This window comes from Dromaius novaehollandiae, chromosome 15 (genome assembly GCF_036370855.1).
Source record: "Dromaius novaehollandiae isolate bDroNov1 chromosome 15, bDroNov1.hap1, whole genome shotgun sequence".
In the NCBI taxonomy this organism is placed as follows: Eukaryota; Metazoa; Chordata; class Aves; order Casuariiformes; family Dromaiidae; genus Dromaius; species Dromaius novaehollandiae.
In genome coordinates this window covers 5,215,546-5,231,354 of record NC_088112.1, presented here as the reverse complement: position 1 = coordinate 5,231,354, position 15,809 = coordinate 5,215,546, and the positions used below count along the sequence as shown (strand labels likewise).

General features: G+C 35.7%; 1 protein-coding gene across 1 annotated transcript in view; it reads left to right on the top strand.

The window, feature by feature from the left end:
* The window catches only part of DOCK2 (dedicator of cytokinesis 2), a 226,577-nt gene that overhangs the window by 155,805 nt on the left and 54,963 nt on the right, over nt 1-15,809 (top strand). The window contains exon 30 of the mRNA XM_026098443.2: nt 5,625-5,703. Coding sequence (XP_025954228.1) covers nt 5,625-5,703 — 79 coding nt within the window. The remainder of the gene's footprint in view (nt 1-5,624; nt 5,704-15,809) is intronic.

The window sequence follows — 15,809 nt, the reverse complement described above, 5'->3', positions numbered from 1 at the left end:
TAAAGGAACCAAAATGAAATTAGTGCGTCTCCTTCTCTCTTTAATTTGTGGACCAAATCCTCTGGAGGAAAAGTGACTAGAGTTTGGGAGAAGTTGTTCTGAGTTTTCAACCTCTCCAAGTCTTCATTGGTTTTCAGACTTTATATTAAAGTGACATATATTACAAGTTCTTTATAGTTTCTTCTGGTAAGAGCTTTCAAAACAACACAGGAAATAATGTTCTTCTAAAGCTTGTCTCTTCTTTCTGTGTTTGATTATCCAGTAGAAGTCTGTACCTGATTAATTCTTTGTAGCTGTCATTATATCACTGTCATCACAGTTTTAGAAGCCACAGCAAACAAGGGTTTGACTCACTGCTCAAAACTACTGAAGTGAATTCAGCCTTTACCTTAGCATCTGGATTACTCCTCTCAAAACTGGAGCAGTGAGCTCCCCAATTCTACGCAATGTTGTGAACTTGAAAAGACTGAAGAGCATCTCACTGAGGTTGGACCACTGCTTTAAGACTTCACATATGAAAGGCAGAGGAAAAATCCTTTCCCATTTTTGGGAAAGGTTTATAATTCTGTACCTGATTTGGAGAATTTCCCTGAAATTATAGTTTTGTGGACCCAGAATTTTTTTTCTTTTATCTGGGAAGGAGACTTAGAGAGCTGTATGTATAGGGCTAAGTGAAGAACCTGGTTTAAACTGTGAGCAGTAGAGGAGAGCTAGTCAGCATTCAGCCTTTGCAAAATCAGGCCCTTTTGTTAATATGACTGTTCATGTATTTAAACACATTAGGCTTCCATTTCTTATCATCTTCACCATAGGGTACAATGTATGAAACTAGGTCCAGAAAAAGGCCAACTCTTGCAAAGCCAACTAAGAACAGGGGATTCTACCTTAAACTGATAGTTTGCACTGGACAGCCATTCCATATAAATAATGCCTTAATGCAGTTTCCTGGTTTTTGCTTGCCTGCATAAAGTCTGCTAAAATTCACTTTTTTTTTTCTTTTTTACTGTAATCATTCCTTTGTTTTGTGCCACAAGGAGCTGATGCACTACTTCTAACTTTTTTGCTAAAAATAACTTGGAGTTCCAGATCTATATTTTAGGTTTATTCATCTATTTGTACTTCAAAAGCAAGGACAACATGCAGACATATTTTGAAATTAGAGTTATCATCTCCTAGTAATAGCTTTGGAATCCTACTTTAGTTAACAATGTGATGTTTACAAATACAAAAATATTTCTTTTTTCCATTGCAGCTCCTCTGTTTTATTTTGTGTGAGAATTGATTTGAAATTAGATGTTCATCTTAGGATGACATAATTTTTCAGCTTTATTTGACTTAGATCATTTGTCTATGTTAGTTATGGTTCTGTTCTAGCCCTATTTAGGATGTACGTCCAAGATCGTGACTGTCATTCCTGTAAGGTTCTATGCATTGGATTTTAATATGAAGACTTTCTGCTAATTGTGCAGATCAAACTTTGGAAAAAAAAAATCTGTCAATATAATTAAGGAGAGCAAAACAAATAGGAAATATAGAAAGGTAAAGAAGACAGCAGTTGAACCATGGCTATCCAGTTGCTTTTATAAGCCAAAAGTTTGCCTTTTTTTTACTCAAATTAAGTCCAAAGACTTTAGCTTTGATGAAGGTCTTGCATAAATCTTCATGCTGAAGAGACTGGTGTGAACTGTAGGTTAGAAGCAGCAACCCCCAGACACTTGCGAAATACTGTCAAAATTATTGTGGATAAAGGAATTACAACAATTTTAGATTAAAATTATTGAAACTGGTAAGAAACTAGTTCCAAATAACTCAAAGTCAACAGAAAAAGAGGAGATGATTAACAAGAAAAAACATTTAATGACATTATGAGAAATGAAGATGTGGCCTTTGATCAATCTAACCTTGCAAAACAGAACTGAGCAAACTCTGCCCAAGTTCTGAGAAAAGCTCAAGTGATCTGTTACAGAGGCAGGGAAAACAGAGTTATGCTATGCTGTGACAAGGTAATCGTTTTCGGTATTCTTTGGAAATAACTTCTTCTGAATTCAGATAATACACACTGTGTTTTTTTGACCTGTTTTGGGGTGCATTCTGACCATCCCTTTTCCATCTGTATCTTTGTTAATTAAAATAGTACTGGTAATGAGTGGTTATATCTTTAATGAAATGACTTATTAACTCTCTCCTCTTGAATCAATGTTCAGTTCACTGATAGGGAATATTCTGTCAATAATAAATAAATTTATGCTTTGTTCTGTTGTCATCAGGGATCTCAAAACATTTTATAAGTATCTGTTTTCCACTTGTGGCTAGTTAATTAATGCCTTCTTTTCATGGAAAAAGATAGAGGCATACAGAAATGGAGTGAGTTGCTATGGGTAGGACAGCATGGCATTGACAGGAGCCAGGAATAGAACTCAAACCTCTTGTCTGAAAGACTTGCAATGACAGAAATAGATGCACCCTCTAGGCAAAATAAAAATGCATGAAAATATTGCATGTTTCCTGCAAATGTGTCATTCCAGTATGTCAGATAAAAATATCTGTGAGAATTAAAGGGGCATTCACATAAGATAACCTGTATAGGATTGTATTGTATAGGACCTTGTAAATATGTTTAATATTATCCATGATTTTAACTGGAAATTAAGTACCTCACTAAATTTTTTCTAATGTGTCTTTTGGGCTTTTCACCTGCGGATAACACTAAACCACAAGCTCTTCATGGAAGTTTTAAAACATGACGCACGCAATACTATGTCATTACTATGAAACAGATTTGTGCTTTTCACATGTTTGTTATGATTGTTTCTACTGTATCTTGCACCTTATTTCTGTGCTTAATGAGAAAAGGGTAGCTAAAAGTTTTGTTTTTTTTAAATGTGAGACAAATTACCATCACCATACCAGCTTCTGCCCAAACACAGCATTTAGGTGACAGGTTTCGTCGTAGGTGCTGAAGCAGAGTTTAAAAACCCCCAACTGATGGGAAGTAGAAGAGGACTCAAAAGCTGAGGACACCTGCTCCTCCCTCAACAACAAAAAAAGGCTTTTTGAGAGAAGGGAAATGTTTTTTGACTCTCTGAGCAGCTGGAGCTGAAGAACATGATTATGTGGTTTGACAAGAAGTATGCTTTGTAATTCAAAGGAGAAGCTAGAGGAATACAGTTCCACAAAAAAGAGTCAGAGTGCTGAAAAGGTCTTCACCCAAAACTTCTCCTTGGGAGAGTAATGGGGAGGCAGACAGACAATAACGTGTGGGTGTCTGTCATTCTGCCGAGCTGTGTGTTCTTCTGTGCTGTCTAAAGCAGACATTTCTTTCTGCAATTCCTTCTTTGCAAAATATTAATCTGTCTCTGTCAAGTGTCAGTTATTTTTGCAGAGATAAACGTGCCTATGAGAGTGAAACTTTAGGGAACAGCATGTTTACTTTTGCTGTGGGGAGTCTGCAGCAGCTTACTGAAGAATCTTGTTTCCGTAATAATTTTGTCAGAGAATAAGAGGCTGAAAAGAGAGTACAATAGCCTGCTCAGACCAACATAAGCTAAAATCACAGGGCAGTTTTGTGAGTACATAGAGGTTGTTTGGGAGAGTGAAACTGGATCAACTGAAATTGGAGCGTTGAGCAAAATTTGATGTCTTGAATTGGGGTGATTTGACAACACTCAAAATTTCACAGATCAGGTCCTTAATTGTAAGTCTCCCAAGAATATCTAAGATGGTGTTAAAAGATTAGATGGGGCTTTGCCCTGGATCTTTGGAAACAAGCTTCTCTGAATGCACCGGGGCGATATGGTGGAGAAACACATCATTCTTGAAAATGGGTTACCTTCCAGTGCCACTATTGCTGTAGTAGTTCAAACTGTAGTGTTCCTCTGATCACGTTAAAAATCTGTGGAGTTGGTGAGATGCAGCTCCATGTACAAATCACTGCATCTTTTTGATTGTATCAACATTAGGGAAAGATTTTAGAGGGACAGGAAAAAAAATATATCTTATGTTTTCCCTACATGGTCTTTTTGCTCATGGGAAAACATAGTTATAATAAAGGATTTTAATCTTTCCAGTCAAGTTGTAGTCCTAGTGAAACAATGCACTTAATGTACTTTTCTGGATTATTGCTTAATGGTTAAATAAGATTCCTTGTCATGAGCTTGTCATAAGCTGACCTTTTTCTTTACCTTGCTTATTAAGAATCTGATTTTAGCTCTTCCAATTTTTTCTTTTTTTGGTGAGACCTACATCCATTTCACCCAGTAGTCTGTTGCTAATAATAGCTCGTAAGGGATGCCTAGGGAACAGTATAACAACAGAACCGAGGATGTAGTAACACTGGCCTACTGTTTTCCCCCAGTCTGCAGTGAACTTGATGACACTAAGTAGACCTCCTTTGATTTGTCTAATCACTTTCGAGCCCATATAAACAAGCACAGAGCGTCTTGTAGAAATGAGTTGCACAGCTGAACAAGACTAGCATAAAAGCCATGTCTTTGTTTTTAATGCACGTGTCAGATTTTATTCAGTGTTCTCCAATTCTTGTCATATGAGAAGCAGAATACGGTAGGTATCTGTCATCTTCATGGTACTTTTGATTTTATAGATTCTGCCATGTACCCCCTCAGTCACATTGTTTTCCCTGACTGGAGAAACTTAGTCTCATACACAATCCATTAGATGTGTTTGATCTTTTTCATCACCTTTGCTTGCTTTTTTGCTGTTTGTATTTGGTTTATCCTTTTGAGATGGTAGACCAGAACAGCACATAGTATCCAGCACAAGGATGGAACATTGCTTTAACAGTAGCACACAGGTGTTCTGCGTTCTCTTAGTCTTTCCCTCATAATTATAACTCTTAAACTTTATCTGTAAGGTAGCAGGAGATGGGTGACGACTTTTCCAAATTGTAGATTGATTGAAACTAAATTACTGAAATAAACTTCGTAAGTAGTAAGAGATACAATTGATTTGTTGTTACAAATGTATGGTGCTGGAAAGTTGAGGGAAGAAATTTGCTTTCTAAATATGATATAATCTTCTGCTTTAATAAACATAAATAGATGCTTTTCAAGCTAGAAGCATCATGTCTTCAGTCTTTCTCTTGGAAAAAATAACTGTGCATTAACTCAACTTGGAATATGTTTTTATAATCAACCTGAAGAGGAAGATGGGCACAGGTATGAGGTTGTGTGAGAAAACTGAAAAGTTACACACAATATCTTTTAATTGGGAAAATTTACTGGCAGTTCCTACATAATAACATAAGTAGAGGAGCTCTTCTGGCTGTCAAATGCACGAGGAGGAGGCAGTAACATTGTTGTAAACAAGACACATTTGTCATATAGAAGGTAAAATTGTGTTTGAAAGATTTATTATCTATGTGTTTTGTCTGAATATTGTCTGAATTTTTCCATGAAAAATCAAGAAATTTTTTGACTATCATATGCTTAATATTTTTGTGATGTATTATACCTAACATGCTGTTGTACAGAATGTATGAATGTGTAAACTTTTGCTTCTTAAAGTGTTTGCAGTATTTAAATGAGTTTCCATCAATACTGCATATGATTGGAATAGAATCCCAAGGATTACATACATCAAGTTGAATCATTGCTTTTCTTTTTTAGGGTGTTTTTGAGAGCCATCAACAAATTTGCAGAGACAATGAACCAGAAATTTCTGGAGAATATGAATTTTGAGGTCCAAGTAAGTAATCAGGCTTTTTTGCTGAGCAGAGGTAGCGTGTGACTATCAATCCAAGTGTTGCGAGGTCAGGTCATCTTTGATATGAGGTGAAGCACTCGATTTGTAGGCTCGTAGTTTGTTCTTTCAGAAATCATTTAGTATTGGAGTTTTGTTACTTTGCTTACTATCAGTCTTTATAGCTTTACTTTTTAGTCATGCATTTTATGATATGTTTGGCTTCAGATAAAAATAAAGTGTATAGTGTTTGCATTAAACAGTTATTAAAAATGTAAGTAGAATTTTACCGTCACAGTATGTCACCACATGCTGCCTGACTGTGGTTTGTGCTGTAGATAGAAAACACACTAACAATGTGTAGTATGAAGAGTGGTTCCATTTCACTGTTTATGTTAATTGTAGTTAAAAGTAAATCCCTTGCAAGTTTTAAAACGCTCTCTGATTACAAAGATCTAACCTGTTCAATAGCTAGTAACATATTGATGCTAAATATGAAGTTCAGAGAAAGTTTCAGGCCCATGCTGCCTTGGTTTCTTGAGTGGTATATTTTAAGGTTAATCTTGTGATTTACAAGGTTAATCTTCCATCTGTTTTGTGTGATTGTACTCTATGGCATGTGAATGTTCGTTTAGGCTTACTGTGTGAAGAACTGTTTGGATGTTGATCTCTTGGTTATTGGCATTAGGACCTCGATCACAAATAGCTACAGAGCAGTAATGTAAAGTGTGTTACACAGCAAGAGTTTAAAAGTTAATAGTGAGAAAAAGTAAAACATTCAATTCATATTTGGTTATGATGGCCTGCAAGAATGGAAGGTAGTGCTTTTCCCTTTGTCTGTGGTTAACTTAAGGTTACTTATTTTGTATCTTCAAGAAGTGCGACTTTCCAAATTTAGATATATCTGTAAGGTTAATTCAGATTTTGAACCATAAGAAAAGATGTTTCTTCTGATACATTAGAAGTTTCTCCTTGTTAGTATGTATCACTGCTGAAAACTCTGAAATCTTTGACCTACAATATTTATTATATGATCTCCCTTCAGGCATATTGACTTACTAATAACCAGTCTGTAATCCGTCATGTCTCTATCATCTGATTATTGGTTACTGTGTCAGTTCATTCTAAAAGCAAATAAAACATATTTGGCAGACTTCAGAATGTGTAGGCTACTAAAAATACGCAGGCTACTGTGAAGATTGAGTATCTATCACCATTTTACTAAATTGTACACTGCCTCTTTCAAATGTTAGAGCAGCAATGCAAACCTAGTACTTTTATTTTCAGGTAAGTTTGCTGAGGCGTTTCTATGCATTCCAGAATGGTACTAAACATAACCAGGGTGTGTAGTTCAAGGGACTGTACTAATGCTTGTGCTTTTACTGATGGATTGTCAATATCTGGAGGCTTTAAGTTAGGCAACTTTATTGTAAATGTATAATGTCATCTAAGGAATTGTGGTACCCTTGTAGTTTTCGCAAGAGACTTAGAAATACAAATCAGGCAAATACCTTATTTTTCTTGATGAATAAAAACTTGTGATAGTACATTAAACATATCTATTAAAAAGCTGCTTCTTGTAAAGAAATGCCTGATTAATGCAGAGCATGTTGTCTAGCCTGTTTATTAATAAAAGTTTAAAATTTGACAATCAAATTTTTCTAAGGATCAACTGTATCCGAACAATTTCTAACAAGAAGTTTGCTTAACTGTTCTACAGCCTTTAATGATGAGAGATTCCATGCCTTTCCTGAACAGTCTGTTATCCTTACAGTTACAAAGATTTCTTAAATGCTCTAAAGCATCTAGGAATAGCATCGAGTCGTAATGGACAGGAACAAAGAGTGGAAATGATAGGGAGTGGAGAGAGGAATCATTTAAACCATTGCTGCTACTAAAGAGTTTGTCTTTTTGGCATAGCGTAGATCTCCCTATTCTTCAGCATAAACTGTCTGCTTGACCTATCCTATTTCCAGTGACAGAAAGGTTGGCTATAGAGGTGTAATTTTTTCTGTGTGTTGCACTAATTTGACTTGTCCTCTAATAGCATTTGATGTTGAAGTTATCTGTTACAGTCCAAGAAAATTTTTCATCCTTGCTAGAAAATGGAGCAAATGACAAAAAAAAGGAGAAAATGTTTGTCTATATCACTGTATTTTGGTTGTAAGCAAAGGTGAACAGTGGTTAAAAACAAGAAATTCTTCTTTGTGTACCTGTTGCAGTGCTTTTATGCTTTTATTTTAGAACTTAAGATACCAACAGGCTAATATCATAAAGTAGCTTTTGTTTTAGTAGGTGTTTTGCAAAAGAAAGCTCTGAATCAAGCTTGCTTCCATTAGTATCTATCCATTACTTCATTGTTAGGCTTTTTTTGGTACAGAATAATGATGAGAAACTAATGCAAAACTTTTTGCTCCTCTTCATAGGAAATGACTTGTCTTTGGTATGTCTTTGGTAAAGTATTTAAAAGAAATTCAGGTGTAACATTTGCTTTAACAAAAATAAGCAATACATAGGGAATACCGTCATTGCCAAAAATCATACAATAAATCTACAGATGAAAATAGAAATGCTGGTGTGTCATTTCTCAACATTCAGCTCTTTTTAACACAGTTTTTTACAACTTTTTAATAATAACTGTTATAATGCAACAGAAGTATCAGTGTGTGAAAAACATTGTTTGGCTGCTGATGGAAGCTCAACATCATGAAGATGCATTTGAAACTTCAAACCACTTTGGAATCTGCGCATATAGCTGTATTTCTGTATTTGTTTGTATTTGTACAGAAGAATTACAAAGTTGAATAAAAATATTTGCTTTGTTGTTTTGATCTGGGAGAAAATCTGGAAGTATCATAACATTCAGTTTCGTTCTTGAGAGCTCTGACCTGTCAAGCACGTGGCCTTGGACCTGTTCATGTAGGTGGAGTCGGCCCTGCGGAGCAAGGGCAGCCTGTCCTGTGTCCCTGCCTGAAGCGCGTGTCGATCGGGTCCCACCGCCACCGCAGCAGGAGGCTGAGCACGCAGGCAAGAAGGGAGCCACAGTACCTGCCAGGAGGTCTCATGGCTATAATCAGCAGGCCAGATATTGATTAGGGTGAACATAGGATATGCTTCTGAAAACCCGGATCAAAGCGCTCCTGTACAGTGGTGTGCAAGTTAACCTCAACTGTTTGCATTGGGCTTTTTCTCAGAAGACAGAAAAGATTCTGATCTTTAAACGTTTTCTCTGTTGCTGAACCTGACAGATATTTTAATTTGCTTTTTTAGATGTGTTTTATAAATAACGTCCAGCTGTTTCACTTGGTATGAGTAGTAGGGTTTGTGCATCTGCATTTATCTTTTGAAAGATGCAGTGTATCTGTGTTACATAGGTGACTACTATAGATTTAAAAACTGAAGTAAATCGTTGCATATAGAGTTTCTGTGAAACAAATGGATTCTCATTCAAAAAAAAAAAAAACGTCCCAGACAAAAGACTCTTTATTCAAGGGTCAGTGAGTTAGTATGCAGCAGCCTTCAGGCAAAGGAGTCTCTTGTTAGGAGTATGTGTACTGGTGATTTACTGTCTCAAAGAAAAAGGCATGAGTAAATTCCATATCATATTTATTACTGAGCATGTGCAGTCAGAATGATGTCTCATTTATATATAAGAAATGGGAAGCTAAAACAGATGTAACTATTTTAATATCCCTAATAAAAAGTAATTTTAACTACGTGACTGGGTTATGCTGGGATGGAAAAAATAGAGAGGTATATCTGTGAAGTCTCTAAAGAATAGAAACTCTTTACGGAAAGGTTATCACTTGATACAAAACCAGTGCATCTTGCTTGGCTTTACACAAGAGTCAAATAAGGAGGTCCTAAGAGTCCTTCCAGAACCTATCTGGAATACCCAGGAAAAAAAATGAAATATCAATTTCTTGAAGAGAAAATCAATATTTACAATAAACCCCAGAGGTTTATCTGAATTAAGAGCCCCTGAGTGCTATATAGTTATATATGCATAGTGGGTTGGGTCAAACATCTATCTAATTTTGCATGCACTCTCCAACAGTTAAAAATAATTGATACTTAAGATATTTATAAAAACCCTTACAGGCCATCTGCAGAATGCAGTATTCATAAGTGAAGTTTCTTGCTAATGCTCATCATTTTCTCATTGATTTATGTGACAAAGCACAAGAATTTACGTTACATCTTGGAATATTTATGCATGAAGTCCTCTGTACTTGAATTTGTAGTGTCTCAGGGCAAGAGGGCACACCAAAAGTTTAAAAGCCATTAGTACATATAGCTACTGTATCTATTAGATAACAGTAGTTGTATGTCTATGATGTCTTAAGAGTGTCATCAATCCAAATTTTTTTCAGCTTACAAGAGTTTGAGGTTTTGAAAGGCAGTGTATTATGGTAAAGCACTTCATTCGATACTTTTTTGGAGTTTTGTAACTGCTGTCCACTATTTAGTAACATTACTTAAATGCCCACTCTTTTCTGCTTTTCTTTGGCATCATGAGATTGATGTGACCAGCTCAGATTAATCACAAGATCTAGAGTGGCTAGAAATTCATTTTTAGGATAAGCAATTTTTACTGAGTTTTCAGATTGTGCACTGTAGTTGTGCGATACAGCACCTGTTTGCCAGGCTGAGGCACATGGTAGGTTAGGAGGCAGTCCTGTATGGACCCGCGCAGTAGTGATTTGTCCAGTTGGCGCTCTCAGAATTTTCAGTTTTTCTGTGGATAAGGGATCCTAATTGTAGACACAAGTCTTTAAGAGCAGAAAAATGTCTGGAAAGGACAGGGAGACTGCTCGACTTATATTACAGTTGGTAGCAATTTTGCAGTCTGTTGGCACTGGAGGGTGAGGCGGATTATGAGATTGTGCATTGGCAGTGGTCAGTCAGGAAATGTCAGAGTGTTGTTTGGGTTGAGACTCATTATAACTGATTCTTAACGAGATAATTGAAAAACTAGCCTAGTGTTTAGTTATATCCCTAGAGTTTGGTATACAGAGTTTACATGCTGGATGTATTGAAAATACTTCAGTTGCTATCAGAAAATAGGCCAGAATTCGAGATTACTTGCAGCAGGTGTTCTTCTGTGGCATAATACAACACTGTCTAGAACAATAAAGGAAGAATAACTAAGAAGGCACGTGTAATGGAATATTTACTATTGTGCATATAATAAAAATCATTAGATACAGAGCACATACCCTTACAGTGAATTTTCATTAGGTGATTGATGAAAAATAGACCGTGAAGCAAGTGTGACTGAGATCTGACAATATTCGTGGTATCATAAATGCATAAATGCATACAGTAGAAATGGGAAAAATTGTATCATTATACATCAATGTGTATATATATATGTATGTATATAATTATCAGTGTGCATTACTCAGTACTGCAATTGAACTGGAAGATTAAGTTTTAATACACAGAAATCTGGATTTTCAATAGGATTCACAGGAGTAGGTAAAAACCTTCAATATTTAGCAGTTTATAACCACTTCATACCTGTGTATTTGAAATATGTTATTGGCTAGGATTTAGGTAAATCATGAAGACAGTTGTGTATTGAAATAGATTATCTAGGCTGTGGAATTCTCCCACTTGATGATTCTGAAGAGTTGATTCAACACACATCTGTCAGAAGTGGTTTAGCTGATCTTGCTTTGGGGACATGGAGCCGGATTAGGTGACTTCTCAGGTTTCCTTCCAGGTGCATGTTCTATGTTTACAATGATAAAAAGTTTGTTGAAGATTGAATCACGCCATTGAAGGCTTGCAACTATGGAAAGTGCACCAGTTGAAGAAACTTTATTCAGAAATAGCATATTAACGTAGTGTAAGGAGATGCATTGAAGTTATATACGGAAAATACCTAAAATGATATAGAAAGGCAGATCTAAGGTTAGACTTTTTTCTTGTCTTGTTACATTTGCTCTCGGTATTATACTTTTTTAATATGCAGTCATGACAACACTTTTAAACACCTGAATAAGTATTTTTAAATCTTTAAAATATATAGCCAGATTTTGTAGGCATCCATCAAATATGGAAAAAAGCACGATATTGAAGAAACAGTGTATAATTTTTTTGAGACAGAATTGCAAATCATCTATGAGATCAGACATTAAAAAAACAGCTAGTAGACTTTTATCAGGTATCTATTTCCTTTGCAAAGAACAGATACAGTCTGGAAATCAGACTGGGTCTTACAGGATGAAAGATCCGCTGAAGTCTTTTAATGTGACTGTGAGCAAGCTTGGCTGCGCAGACCTACCTTTTCTTTTGCATATCTTTTAAACATGCTGCCGCCAAGAAAAATGCCATGTAGGTCAGGCATGCTTTCATCAGGGATTGTTTGTAATTTAGGCTGAATCATAAATTAAATTAGGTTTAGCCTCTTATTTTCCTCTTACTCTATTTTTTAAAAATGAGTATTTCCATGTGTTAGAGGATTGTGTGGTCAGTGTAAACACTTGTTTTAGTCTGTGTATTAACTATTAAGTAATGTACTCTGTGCTAATATTATTCAGTTCAAAGCCACTGATTGTGGATTTGTTTGGAGTTATACTACAAAGGAAATAGGTTTGTTATATAAAACAAATAAAGGAATATAAAACCAGATTGGAAATTATATAATGCTCTCATGAATAGTTTCCTGTTCATTTTTCTCAGAACTTATCTTTTGCCGGTACTGTTGTGTGTGTATGTTTTGTGTTTTGCAGTGTGTAATTATATAGGGTGTTTTGGTTGGAGAGTCCAAGCAGCAACCGTAGATGATGATGCTGAGAGGCAGGCCATAGTGGCAGCTGAAATATTGTTAAAGCACAATGTTGTTTCCGTTTCCATCCATCCTACGGCTATGTTGCCCCTTGCTTTCAGTAACTGGACACTCTTCAGTGGAATGTTCGTGTAGTCAGAATTTTCACTTCTTTCTTTTTTAAACACATTTTAGAAAGCAACTTTTTTATCATGTTGTTTTATCTCCAGGCTGAATATTGAGGGACAAATAACACAGTTGCATTGCAAATCAATTTCTTCTCTGGCAGTATATATTCACAGATTTTTGGATTACATCTCTCTCCTTCATATCCTTTTGTTGGGCCATGTACATTAACTATAAATTCCTTGTCTTCAGGATCACTTGTCAATTACTACCTGCTTAGCTGTCCTTTCTCTTCGCTGTGTTTCTGCATTTGGACTGCTTCCTTTCATATTAGGAGGAAACAATACTGAACAGCAAGTGCCTGAAAGACAGTTGTGGTCTAGAGTGTGTCACAAAGATACTGCAGTGCAAGTGAAAGCAGATGGAGGGAAGAGAAATGTTGACTAAGGCAGTGGGATACATTTGTTTCCTGAAGATGAATGCCATGTAAGCTGTCATTTTCACACATCTCAGAGGGGTTGTAGTTGAAAAACTCCAGCCTGTTCATAGGATGCCAAACTATCTCGGCAGCCACCTGATATGTCCATTGCTTGCCATGTATGGGTGATCACCTGCTAAGCTGATGCTACCTAGTTGTCAGAGGATTTGTTTCTCTGGTTTTTCAGGGTGGGGAGGGAGTGGAAAGTTGTTCTTTTTCATTCTGATTGCCAGCTTCCACTAGGAAAGAAAATTTCCTTTTGTAAGTATAGCCACTGCACGTGGTTTCAGATATGTTCAACATTATTTTGAAGGAGATTTCAATGTGGCCATTTTTGTTGTTTTGTTTTAAGTGACAATTTTTCAAGGAGGTGACAATTTAGAACATGGAGATGAGAAACCATATCCAAATCACTGTTTTGCAGTTAAGCTTTTGCAGGATAGCAGAACCACTGTGTTCTTTCCATAAAAGTGCGTCAATTTTGGAGTTAGGATAAATACTGATGAGCTGGGGAGGGGGGTCTTTAGAAGATAGCTAACAAAAAAAAAAGTGCAGAATGTATTTTGATAAAACTGCCCCGAAAGTCAGTCTGGTTTCTTGAGTTGGATAACAGCAAGAACTTTGTGTGTTCTTCTGAACTTATGCAACATATGTATTCATGGTAAGCTCAAAAACTTGTATGTTTGAGATGTATACGTCATTTAAAGTAAACCCGACAATTTGGGGACGGTTCAATACACTACTTGTTTAATTACCAAGTTTTGACAAGTTTTACCTTTTATGATAATTGTGACAATCTTATTCAATCAAAATATGCTAAATTTGTTTGATCGAAGACCTCTGTGTTTCCAGACTAAAGATCATAGTGATACCCTAAGGGTAGTCCCTAGGGTGTTCAAGAACCTGGTTAATCAGGGGGATTGCAACTTTCCACGAGCAGTCCAGATACCTTTACCGAAGGAAAGTGTGCTGTTTCTGAGCTAACTTCTATTTTATAAGAAGGAACATGCAGCAAGTTGATTTGTTAGTTATTTGTGATTCACAGGGATTTTTAAGAAAGTAAATATTTGATGGTACTTTAATTTTGAAGCAGAAAATCATCCGACCGTATGGCTAAAGAGACGATAGTATGAAATAAAAAGGTTGGTTTACACATCAGCACTGTAATGCAGACAGCATCCATCGCCACCCTTAATGCCACTTAATTCCTTGAAATGACTTTTTTGTGCAACATTCCTTTAGTAATATTTCTGATTGGAGATGGCAGCTTTGCACATATTAGGGACAGGGAAACTGAACTAACAGAATCCATTTTGTTGTGGTACTCTTGGGCATAGCTATCGAAGAGTTTGTTTTGCAAAATATAGTGCTATTGATTCCTGATCCCTCCTTCCCTTCACCTCTGTTAGCAGTATTTTTGCAGGGTTTTAGAAAGGATTATACTTCTAAATCTGTACTGTTATAGCAATTATAATTTCATATTCATCTGTAGTGCTGCCACAGAGTTTTATTGTAGAAGACATTCTCCCCATTCCATTATAATGCCAGTGTTTCATTTGAAAGAATATGCTTATTTTTCATCTTTTTCCCCATCTTTCTTGCATATACTGGGCATCATGGTTAGTAAGTCAGCATTAATGAAACTTGTGTTTTAGCATCACTATCACCATTGCACAACTTATTTTGTATCTTTAAATCTTTAGTTAGAAACCCCAAAATCTTTTGATTTTGCTTCACTGCATTACAAATATACAGGGGAAAATACACATTTTAGTATACAAATGTGTATATGGTAGTCATGGACATTACAAAAAACCCTAAGAGATGGCTGATGCAGAATTTAATATGTAATGCATACTTCATTCTAGCAACCATTAGAAAATTTAGCTAGCTGTATTAGTTATACTAGCTATATTAGACATTTTATTTTTTATATTTTTTTTATACATCATATGGTACACTTGAAAATTGTCAAGCTTCAGAGTTTAAGTTTCTCTTTGATACTTCTACCAATGTGTTGCTGCTCTTCCTATAGTGACCTGTGGTAAGTGATTGATCTTTTGATGTTCATCTGCAAATTTCTTTGGACGTTGGACTCATTGTTCTGGATGAAAGGAAATACATGGAATATAAATTCTGGAAAATTTGGCATACCTGAAGCTTGTATTTACTGGATTTGGGAGTTCCTTATTTCAGAGGTTTGGGATGTTTTGTAACACAGAGATGTAGCTGTATGTATTTTCAACAACATACAAGTCCCTATAATATTGGATAAGGAGGAAAGCAGTGGTGTATGTAGTTATATGGTGTGGTTTTAAGAAATTTCAGTACATTATTTAAGAAATTACTTTACTATTAAGAAATTGCTACGTTTTATATTAATCATCAATTGGATAATTATTTTCGGTAATACTACCTACTAACCCATTACAAAAGAAAGCTGTAAAATTTTCATAGACAAGTTATTTGGGGGGATTCTTATAAAGGCCACTTTAACCTAAACAATTGATGCAATTGCTTCTCATTGTGTGCCCTTCAACCTTTTTCTATAATGTTTTCAAAAGTCTGGAGTAAAAGTTTTTTGTGAGTATTTTACTTACATGCTTACTTTTAAGTTTTAATGTTTATCAGTTGGTGAGTTATTTTTAATTTTAACTTACACCGTGCTTATGCTTCTGTTTTTCTAGTGCAGTATTCTAAAAGAGAATGCAAAATAATTTTTGTACATGTTAG